General features: G+C 38.1%; 1 protein-coding gene across 4 annotated transcripts in view; it reads left to right on the forward strand.

Moving 5' to 3' along the window:
- The window catches only part of crebrf (creb3 regulatory factor), a 52519-nt gene that overhangs the window by 7290 nt on the left and 33077 nt on the right, over window positions 1–12152 (forward strand). For 3 of the 4 annotated variants that reach the window (XR_009425761.1, XM_059526792.1, XM_059526794.1), the window contains exons 2-3: window positions 9549–9749; window positions 9840–9965. Coding sequence is in view for 3 of the 4 variants with exons in the window: in XM_059526792.1 (XP_059382775.1) it covers window positions 9633–9749; window positions 9840–9965 (243 nt within the window). In the remaining variant the exon portion in view is untranslated. Of the gene's footprint in view, window positions 1–8516; window positions 9208–9548; window positions 9750–9839; window positions 9966–12152 lie in introns of those variants that run through there. The other variant, XM_059526793.1, reaches the window with a different exon arrangement.

Here is a 12152-nt window from a genome sequence, read left to right on the forward strand (position 1 = left end):
TTTGATTTTAGCCCATAATCGTCCAGCCCTAATTAGGGGTGCACAATATATATCGGCCGACGATTAATGTGCATCTTGTCAATAAAGCCGGTTGTTACTACACAGAGATGGTGTTAACTGACACGCTGCGCAAATCCAAGCTGATAATTAATGTGGATTTGCCCAGCTTTTCAGTTAACAACAGCTCTATGTAGTAACAGCTGTTCTATGTGAAATCACGCACCTGATGGAATTTACCGCTGATTATATAACCTTCTTTACTGACGAGATGCGCATTAATCATCGGCCGATATATATCGTGCAACCCTAAGGATATTAAGTAAAGATAGTGTTCCATGAAGATATTTGGTAAATTTCCTACTGTCAAAAGTTAATTTTTTATTAGTAATATGCATTGCTAAGAACTCAATTAGGGCAATTTTTCTTTTTTTTGCACCCTCAGATTCCAGATTTTCAAATAGTTGTATCTTGGCCAAATATTGTCCGATCCTAACAAACCATACATCAATGTAAAGCTTAATTGTTCAAAAAATTGACCCTTATGACTGGTTTTGTGGTCCAGGGTTACATATATTGCAGTGATGGAAATCATCCTCTTTTTCAACTAAATCAATGCTATTTAAATTTTTATTTTGTGATATTCCCCACTGAGGTGAAGTTTTGCCCATTCAAACTGGGATTTGATTGGCTAACCTCATACTCCATCAGTTGACATTTTGAAATGGTATTTTCCAGCAAGGGTATTCAGTACAAAACCATCATTTCAAAAGCACTGGGATCATGTTTCCTCTGATCTATAGTCTGTTACTCCCAGATCCTATGAGAGACCTTTCATTTCAGCCGCTTAGGGACTTGTGTTCATGAGAACAATGCTTGTTTACTACACAAGATAATCAGTATCAGCTGCTCTGTTTCTCTTTCTCTCAGTTCCATGATCTGTCCTTCTGTATTTTCACATCATCAAACGTGTTGCTATTTGTCCTTTGTAGGCTAGCATATCAAAATTAATATTGGGAAATAACATGTAAATCCTGATGTCTTCAGTGTTATACTCTGCTGTGAATGTAGGTCTGCTGGGTAGATGTTCCTCCACATTGCCCTCCTTATAGCAGTCAGTGCTGAGATGAGTCATAACAACAGGTGGACATACATTTTGGCAGGATTGCTCATACAGAGAGCATGTGTCTCTTCCTCATTTCGGTTTCCAAATGCAGATGTCTTATCACTCTTCCTGACAGAATTGCCCAATAATGTCCATTAACAGACCAGCCCCAGTTTTGACCAATGTAGTCTACATGTTGGTAGTTGTAGGAGTGCTAGATGCAAATCAGTAGTATACACTTATGTTCACACTGACAGTAGGTTTGTCACAGGAACCTGTCAGTTCACTGTACCTTTTGCTGTGTTTACGTTCCTTTTATTCTTATTCCTGGAATTCAGCAATCCAAAGATTCTATTCCCCCACAGAATCCTATCCTTCTTCTACCCCAAAGCTATAAAGCGCTTCTGGGATGATGTTTTCTTTTGTTTGCCAAAACCCAGAAATAAGTTAGAAATTTAGCACCTATGGTTTCATTGTCCCGAACTTTTAATAATTTCTTGGGGGCTAAAAGCCTGTAATAATGTGGTTAACAATTTATTTTTGTGTTTTGAAGCTTAATGTTGGTGAAGTTGAAGTCATGTGACTGGTGTAGTTTGTTTATACCCTACGTTTAACTTTTGTATGTTTGACAATTGCATTTAGGCTTTATTATTCATAAAAGTTGTATTCAGTTGTGATGATGAGCATCAATAACATGTAAACATGTAACATGAAACATGTAAATGCTGGAATACACTATAGGATTTTTTAAATCTGAGTGGCAGTAATGTACTAAACTCAAATCAGCAGACTTGCTCTGACTTTTGGCTACCAAGGTCAACGTGTCCAGCCTGTAAATTGGGCCAAAAATCTGGGCAAAGGTCAAGTATGTGTTCCAGCTTTAAGAACTATAAACGTTTGTTGGTCACAGAGCTCATTTCATGCAATCATCCAAAAGCCAATGGAAAAATCCTGTTGGGTTTCGGTGGAGGAAACCAAGGTAATGCTAACTTCTGGTTTGACCTACAAACTGTAACACAATATTCCACTGACAAAGACAGTGGGTTTTATGAGTATTCAGTTAGGTGCCTGATTAGTATTAACTGGTGACCATAAAAATATGTTAATGACTTTTAAGTGTCAAGCTAAATGTTTTCTGTTCTTTGTGCTTTCTGTTTGCCTACTAGCTTAGCATAGAACAAGGTCTTATGGCAATGAACTCCTGACAAAATGTTTTTTTTTTTATAGTATGAATTTTTTATAGTAAGGGAAGTCGTGGCCTAATGGTTAGAGAGTCAGACTCGCAATTGAAAGGTTATGAGTTCGAGTCTCGGGTCGGCAGGAACTGTAGGTGGGGGGAGTGCATGTACAGTTCTCTCTCCACCTTCAACACCACGACTTAGGTGCCCCTTGAGCAAGGCACCGAACCCCCAACTGCTCCCCGGGCGCCGCAGCATAAATGGCTGCCCACTGCTCCGGGTGTGTGTTCACAGTGTGTGTGTGTGCACTTCGGATGGGTTAAAAGCGGAGCACGAATTCCGAGTGTGGGTCACCATACTTGGCTGTAGGTCACATCACTTAAGTCACTCACTTAATGTAAAAAATGGTTTCCCACTTGGAATTACGCCATTGTGAGGGCATTTATAAGCATTTAATTACAACCCGAATTCCGGAAAAGTTGGGACGTTTTTTAAATTTTAATAAAATGAAAACTAAAAGACTTTTTTTAAATCACATGAGCCAATATTTTATTCACAATAGAACATAGATAACATAGCAAATGTTTAAACTGAGAAAGTTTACAATTTTATGCACAAAATGAGCTCATTTCAATTTTGATTTCTGCTACAGGTCTCAAAATAGTTGGGACGGGGCATGTTTACCATGGTGTAGCATCTCCTTTTCTTTTCAAAACAGTTTGAAGACGTCTGGGCATTGAGGCTATGAGTTGCTGGAGTTTTGCTGTTGGAATTTGGTCCCATTCTTGCCTTATATAGATTTCCAGCTGCTAAAGAGTTCGTGGTCATCTTTGACGTATTTTTCGTTTAATGATGCGCCAAATGTTCTCTATAGGTGAAAGATCTGGACTGCAGGCAGGCCAGGTTAGCACCCGGACTCTTCTACGACGAAGCCATGCTGTTGTTATAGCTGCAGTATGTGGTTTTGCATTGTCCTGCTGAAATAAACAAGGCCTTCCCTGAAATAGACGTTGTTTGGAGGGAAGCAAATGTTGCTCTAAAACCTTTATATACCTTTCAGCATTCACAGAGCCTTCCAAAACATGCAAGCTGCCCATACCGTATGCACTTATGAACCCCCATACCATCAGAGATGCTGGCTTTTGAACTGAACGCTGATAACATGCTGGAAGGTCTCCCTCCTCTTTAGCCCGGAGGACACGGCGTCCGTGATTTCCAACAAGAATGTCAAATTTGGACTTGTCTGACCATAAAACACTATTCCACTTTGAAATAGTCCATTTTAAATGAGCCTTGGCCCACAGGACACGACGGCGCTTTTGGACCATGTTAACATATGGCTTCCTTTTTGCTCCTTTAGAGCTTTAGTTGGCATCTGCTGATGGCACGGCGGATTGTGTTTACCGACAGTGGTTTCTGAAAGTATTCCTGGGCCCATTTAGTAATGTCATTGACACAATCATGGCGATGAGTGATGCAGTGTCGTCTGAGAGCCCGAAGACCACAGGAATCCAATAAAGGTCTCCAGCCTTGTCCCTTACGCACAGAGATTTGTCCAGTTTCTCTGAATCTTTTGATGATGTTATGCACTGTAGATGATGAGATTTGCAAAGCCTTTGCAATTTGACGTTGAGGAACATTGTTTTTAAAGTTTTCCACAATTTTTTTACGCAGTCTTTCACAGATTGGAGAGCCTCTGCCCATCTTTACTTCTGAGAGACTGTGCTTCTCTAAGACAAAGCTTTTATAGCTAATCATGTTACAGACCTGATATCAATTAACTTAATTAATCATTAGATGTTCTCCCAGCTGAATCTTTTCAAAACTGCTTGCTTTTTTAGCCATTTGTTGCCCCCGTGCCAACTTTTTTGAGACCTGTAGCAGGCATTAAATTTTAAATGAGCAAATTAAGTGGATAAAAGTGTAAAATTTCTCAGTTTAAACATTTGCAACGTTATCTTTGTTCTATTGTGAATAAAATATTGGCTCATGTGATTTGAAATTCCTTTAGTTTTCATTTTATTAAAATTTAAAAAACGTCCCAACTTTTCCGGAATTCAGGTTGTAATTAATTAATTCACTAATTAATTCCCATACTTTTTATATTTGGAAAGTACATATCATCAGATGACTGTTTGTATTTAAATTACTGTGGTGCGTAATCTCTTATAAACAAGAGTTATGACTAGGGCTGAAACGATTCCTCGAGTAACTCGATTACAAAAAATGATCGAGGCAAATTCCTCTGCCTCGAAGCCTCTTTTAATTTATTTAAAATCTCACATCAGGTTCTTTCGCAATGATAATTTTTTAACGTGACACAACGCATTTACGTCACCCACAAAGCAGAAGGAGACACAAGCGCTGTGTCCGAAATCGCATACTGCAGTGTTTTGATTTGAGGGCGCGGGAAAACGTAAAGAGAACATCGTGGTATGTGTCCATTGCAAGATAGAGCTAAGAATACCACAACTAGGGCCCTATGATTTCCGCGATGCAGAAAACGCTGAGGGAATCCCGGAATCCAATCATAAAAACGGAATTTACAGTTTAGGCCATCCTTAAAAATATTTTGGTTTGCAGTAACAGTAATTTTAAAAAAAAAGTAAAAAAGTAGGTCGGTCTATTTTTTTTTCAAGTTTCAATGTAAGAAAAAAAAAAAGGAAAACTTTGGTGATGGGGTTGACGTAGGTATGAATTTAAACAAATTAGCATATCGTGACGTCACTGACTGGGTCTTCAACCCATGCCTTCGGGCGCATAATAGCAAACCTCATTTTGATGCAGGCTATATAGACCACAAACAAATTTAAATCTTTGTCAAAAACTTGTTTATTGCATGAATTTCAGGTGAGAAGAAAAAAATGAGGTACTGTTTTACTTGCATCCAACGCTAGGTATCAATTGAACCTACAAATGAGAGACCGTTTACTTTGCTTTCTTAGGTTGTCACTAAAGTTGTGAAAAAAAATCCAGTTTGATTTGAGTGACAAGTGTTCATTGAATCTATTGTAAAATCGATTTTGCATGTCTAAATAAGTTTTAATACGGAAAATAACACCAAATATAGTTAATATAAGGAAGCTGCCTTATGAGCCCCGGTACTTCACAGTCCGTGTTCCATTCCATCTCGCCGCGCACAGCCGTGTCTACACAAATTTCAAAGGAGGACGAGCTCGACACGCAGTATATGCTGTCTCATCTTTCACCTTGTGTACGCGCACCGTCCGCGGTCTCAAAAAATGCCCGCACGCGGATGACGAAAAGGACATAATGCAGACAGTGTGCAGACGGCCAAAGTATACTTGATCATTATCAGTGGCGCACAAGATGCGATGACGATGTATGTGGCATTGCATTATAAGGTTATGTTAGCCTATCCAGTTGAAGCCACTACAAAAAAAAAAAAAAAAAAAGAGAGAACATCAATGTGGAGAAGATCTTGTTTACATCAAAACTGAAACCAAGCCGTTCACACAGAACACATATTTCGTGCATTTTCTAGAGGGACACCGTTGGACTCGAGTCTCACACAAGAGAGCCGCATGTTTAGAAAGACATGTAAAATTAATGTATTTAATTTTCTACAAATATCTCGAGACTTTATGTTGGGTTTTTGTTCCCCATCCCACTGCATCTCATGTTTTTAAATGAAAAAAATGTATGCTGTTTGACTGGTTTTCCGCCCTTGTTATTTATTTAACAATGCATGTATACATGACGCTGTTTTTTATAGTTCTTTAAGCAACTTAATTAATAATAATTGTTTATAAAAATTATTTTAAATATTATGTTGTTTTTTCAGAGTAATGTATTCTAATGCTTTGAATAAACGTGCAGTAATATCTTGAGGCCTCAGAAGAGAAGCAAAAAGCTTTTCTTCACCCTAACTGAAATTATGCATTTTAAATTTGAATACAATTCGAATTTTGATCATATTTAATTAAAAAATTCGAATTTAGTTTTTCAGCTATTTTGACAGCCCTAGGCGATTCTAGCCCGAATCTGTATCTGTATGCATGAGACTGTCTGAATACTGGCAGAATTCACATTTCTGTTGTAAAAAGAGAAACAGTGTGCAGAAGTATTATTTGCTGTTATGCATGTGTCCGAAGCTGCAGTTGCTGTGTGATGCGTTCCAAAAAAAAAAAAAAAAGAAAAAGCTGGACGTGCTCCAAAAAAAAAAAAAAAACCTGGACTGTCCGAGAGAAGGTCGTTAAAATCAATTTCCTATTTTCGTTTTCGAAACTTGTGTTGTATGGTCCAATCGATTCGTGCAATAGATTTTCGAACATAGTGACAGTCGACACGGACACGGTTTAAGACTAGACGGGCACAGTTTTTCCAGAACTTCGTGCCAAGTTAAAGCAGTGTCGAGCTGTTTTAATGCATTTTTTTTTTATGTATTATGTTGCCCGAACCCGTATGATTTTGAACAGTGACCGCAAACATTTTGTTTACTGCAGCCGCAGCCATCATTACCAAGTGCGAACCGTTGACTCTGACAGTGAGTGAGAGTATGAGACGAAGCGCAGGCATAGTGTGACATGTGTTATAGACGTCACAGGGTTTTTTTTTTAATTAAGGAAGATAGCCTTCGTTTGTATGTAGGCCTAGAAAATTTATATATTTACAATACATACTTTAAATATAATTAATATTATTTTGTTGCTTTTGCATTAGTAGTTTGAAGAGTAAAAAAAAAATTAGTCGGTCTTAGCGAAAATTTACAATCGGCAAGTCGGTCGGACTAAAAGCAAAAAAAAATAAATAAATTGAGTCAGTCCTAAATTGACAGGGTCGGTCGGGTAACGGCAAACAAGAATATTTTTAAGGATGGCCTTAACATGGAATGGCACGGAATTTGCCAAATTTTGAATGAATTAATCAAAAATAGGTCATTGCACTTACATCAAATCACGATATGGACTAATATCTGTAAATATTAAGCCGGAAAAGTCTGTTTAAATATGAATCCTGCATGTTCTGCGTGTCTCTGTTAATGAATGTAGCAGAAGCGCGTCTTCCTTTATCACACACACTGAAGCCCGCGTGACGCTTCCGTGAGAGTTAAGCCAAAAAATAAAGATGGCGTCTGAAAGTTGCGGTCGGTGGTCAGTTTGTGTGTAAATGTATGTTTCTGATCAACGTTTTTCACTTTTTATGCCATTTCTAGCGAGAAATTTATATTGCAGTAATGAAATATAAACCTAGTTATCACCAAAGCTCTCTATATTTTGCTGTAGATCATTAAACCATTACGCTGCCTCAGAAGCCATGTCCGAAATCAGTTTCAGAGGTGCCTTTGTGCAAAAACGCTGCCTGCAAAGTCATTGCCTGATTAGACAGCTAGGCAGCAAGTCACCTGCCTAAGTTTTCGGATGCAGCCATGAACAACATCTCCAGAACTGCTCTGACAGTCACTTCATGAGCTTTTGACCGTTTGATTTGAGTAAAACTAGCGTCACATCACATACACAGAACTGTAAAGGTACATCAACTCGTCAAAATAAAAGTCCGGTTAAAGACTATTGTTCAGCAGAATGTACAATAGCCTACTACTAAAAAAAAAAATCGAACTTTTTTTTTTTTTTTAAAGGTTTAATCACACAACATTTGTTCCATGTTTTATTTTTATAGTAAATCCCCTTTGTTTACCAAAAAGTTAAGTTAATTTTCAATAATTAAAAGATAACTTAAATTAATGTTTTATGTGTTTAATGTTTAATGTGTATCTCAGAAAATGCTTTATTTAAAACCCCAACTGAATGGCACTTAATTCATCTGTCAACTTTCTTGTCATTGTTCACAGTACAAGTACAGACAGAGAAACAATGGATAATAATTAAATGTTTATTTTTGATGTATGCGTTGCATTCTATGCATTTAAAAAATAAAAATACTTTTTTTTCTAAAAAAGGAAACTTGGTTGTTCATTTTAAGAGACCCGGGAGTCTTATTTTCTCTTGCATAATTAATATTGCACTTTAAGCAAAAACCCATTTTAACTGATTACTCGATTAATCGATGGAATTTTTGGTAGAATACTCGATTACTAAAATATTTGATAGCTACAGCCCTAGTTATGACTGCTTGAATCAAACTCTCGTATCCTGCAGGAGATGTCAGCCTATGAGCTCTACTCCATTTTGTACTATTTGTTCCAAAGAGTTGGTGACCATTTGCATGAAGTTAAATTTATAAGTTAAACTCCCACATCCTGTTGTCAGTGGTTAATGTCACTCATGTTGTTGGAAACTTGGAGCTCTCACTGTTGTCGTTGTACAGTGCTTTAATTGTGATCTCTTCTTTTGGGTTGGCGAAAACAATACTTCAAATTGTGTGGCCTGTTGAAGAGGCTTGGCCAGTAAGTTACAACCCTAGCAACTTCTTAGAAACCACCCAAAACACCCTAGATGCCTCTTAGCAATGTGCTGAACCCAACCAGAGCGCCCTAACAACCAGTCAAAGTTTTGCACCACTTAAAATTAAAGATCTTTTTAGTAGGCTATTGGTGAATAAACAGTAGATTAGTGGCGCGCTGAAGGGAGATGTTTTTTTTCTCACTCTGGTTCTGTGGGCTGTATGCAAACCCTGCCGTGCACAAAGCTAAAGGGTGATAAGATGCTTATTTGACTTGCTCTGTGCACCAGGAGGAAATGATGTCATCAAGCACAAGACAGACAGGATTGTTTTGCTCAGCGCTGAAGCTGTCCAGCACAAGCCTCACATGCGCTGACATATTTTTGTTGATTGGTTATGCAAAGAGTGTCCAGCGTTTCAGGTCTTGCCGCCTATGGCTGTCTGTCTGTCGAGGGGAAAGCGTTCCACCGGAGTTTTTTTTAAAAAGCCCTTGTGTTCGATGCTCTTGCACTATCACAGACCAACACGATTTAGGGCTCCCTTCTTTTCCTCCGTGGATCTCAGGTAACCTCCATAACTTTTTCGACCATAGCTGGACCTCTTTAGGAAAACCCCATTCTTTCTGCGGATGTTTGCAGATGCAAAAAAGCATTGGTGTCTATGAGATGAACCTGTCTGTGGCTGTTCTAATGTCAGCTCAAAGTTGTTTTTGACAGCTGTTTCCTGTTAGTGTTTCATAGTCTCTGCCAGTTCACAGCTTGTAAGTGACATTTTGTTTATAGACTTGCTCTACCAGACTGTGCAGGTCGAGTGTCCTGTTTTGTGCACCGATGTTTGTGAAGATGGTGTGTTATTGTAACATTTGTGCTAGCTAACTGCTCTCATGTTCTGTTTTCTTTCCACAGACAACAGTCAAGAGGGAAGGACAACTCAGCCCCACTTAAATGTACTGCTAAAGCCTCTGTATTAAAAAACAATAACTTTTTTTTATGTTTAAAATCAAATATCCTCCAAAGATTGACGAAAAGATAGGGCGACTGAGACCAAGGAGGTGGCAGAAAAGTTTCCGTCAAGGAACTGAAGATCTATGCTCTGCAATGCCTCAGGTATGGACCAAATTTCATTCAAATTTGGGTGCCGGTTGAGGTATTTTGAAATGGGTGTCATGGGATGTTTCTCTTGCTTTCTTCTTACAGCCCAGCATTAGCGGAATGGATCCTCCCTTTGGGGATGCCTATCAAAACTGCTCTTTTACTGACCAGGCACTGACCAGCACAGACCTGTTGGCTAACAGTTCTGACCCTGATTTCATGTATGAACTGGTGAGTTCATACACATAGTATTACTCTTTTAGGTTTATTTATACCTAGAGGATTTTCACACTACAGAACATAAGCACATGGAAAAACAAGATATGTTTAACTAATTTGTTCCTTTGTTAAATTGTAGCTGTATTTCACTAAATTAAAACGAGGGAAAGAAATGGTGACCAAACTTTAAATAAAATGGGGCTTAATCATGTAAATTATACACAATTTCTGCCTGATGCCATATTTTAGAGCTGATCATAGCAAGAAAGATTTATATTCTTTATGGAATTGGCCATGGTGTTTTAAATGATTAATTTGCATAACTTTTCCAGGTCTAGTAATCACTTCACAAGTCTTCTTGGGGGCCACTTGGACATTTGCTGAGGCCCCTTATAATGGGCCCCAAACTCTGAACATTTTATTACATTTAGTTCTTCTAATGCAATGATTACACACTGGGTCACGTATAAAAGGGACAAGCTGACAATAGGGGTGTCGCGTTATGCCGATATTGACGATAACGTGATATTAAAAGCAACAATTATTAGGGGTGTGAGAAAATATTGATACAGGTGAGTATCACAATATTTTGTTTGACAATACTGTATTGAATCTCAAAAGCGGCATATCAAGATATAAAAATAAATAAATAAATAAATGATTCATGGCAGTTGTTTCGTTTTGAGTTTATATACTGACCACTAGATGGCAGTCTTCATCTCTGAACAAATCCTGAGTGACAGGAAATACTATCATTAGGGAACTCAACTAATGTTAGCATTAATATAGTTCGCTGGTAGTAATGGCGGATGAAAGAATTGTCCCAATTCCTGTTTCAGTGTTCAAATGCAGATCCCATTGTGTTTTGGGTAAATAATTTTTTTTTTTTATTGCTATGGTTTGCATATGGTGGTGTGTCCTTAATGACAGCTTTCCTAGAAATATATCCTATTCCTAAAATAAGAAATATCCCTATATATCGCCTTGCTTGCAGTATCTCAACATATCATATCACAACCCTTGTATCGTGATATGTATCGTATCGCCAGATTCTTGGCAATACACAACCCAATCATGTTAATTTAGTGTGTGTTGATATACCGCAATAGATAAAATGAACAGTTCTCTTATGATAATACAACATTTAAATACTCCATCGCCATTACCTGGTTGAGCTCACATGTGCCTTAACGCTGACACCTGTCAAACAAGAAGAAGTCACAGTGCTCACAGCTACTCCGAGGAGAGCCGTGTTCATCAGAGTAAGTTGCCATTATATTACTAGTCATAGAATGCGAAATGTTATATTAACCTATTAAAAGGCAGTTTTCTGTGTTCATATATTTAACCCTCTGGTGCTCTTCAGTCACAGTTTTGATTTTATAAAAGTCACAGCCTCATTGGAATAGTACCAAACTTTATGGCATTTGAAATCTGAAAAAAAATAAAACAATAAATCTAGGGCACGATTCGAGCAGGCTAAGTTGTCTTTAAAAAATAGTCACACTTGTGCTCTTTAGTCAAAATGACCGACCATAGGAAATTGGTGGGAAATCGACAAACACACAAACATTGACACTCTAAAACATTAAATGTGTGATATAGCCACACACACCTACACACACACACACATCTATGAACAACTGTGTCTGTAAACAGAGTAAAGTTTTGAGAATGTGAAATCCATTAAATAATCCAGGAAAGCTCACAGCAGTGAAAAGGTGACACTCTAAAAAACACCCATTCACACACGCACACAATTAAAGGTCCCGTTCTTCGTTATCCCATGTTTTAAACTTTAGTTAGTGTGTAATGTTGTTGTTAGAGTATAAATAATATCTGTAAAATTCTAAAGCTCAAAGTTCAATGCCAAGCGAGATATTTTATTTAACAGAATTCGCCTACAAAAAAACGACCCGTTTGGACTACATCCCTCTAGTTCCTGCAGTAATGACGTCACTAGAAAAGTTTTTTGACTAACCTACGCCCACATGAATACACAAACAGGGGACGTGGCCTTGTTGCGCTCCGACGTAGGAGGAAGAGCTGCATCTGTGTTTGTTGCCATGTTGCCGAAACGCTGTTATTTTCATCTCGGAGTCCAATCACCTTTGTTTGGGCTTCCCAGGGACGCTGTACTTGGAGATCAATGGTTACAATTGATGTTTAACTCGGTCCCCGAAAATTATAATCCACATG

This window comes from Carassius carassius, chromosome 36, assembly GCF_963082965.1.
Source record: "Carassius carassius chromosome 36, fCarCar2.1, whole genome shotgun sequence".
Classification (NCBI taxonomy): Eukaryota; Metazoa; Chordata; class Actinopteri; order Cypriniformes; family Cyprinidae; genus Carassius; species Carassius carassius.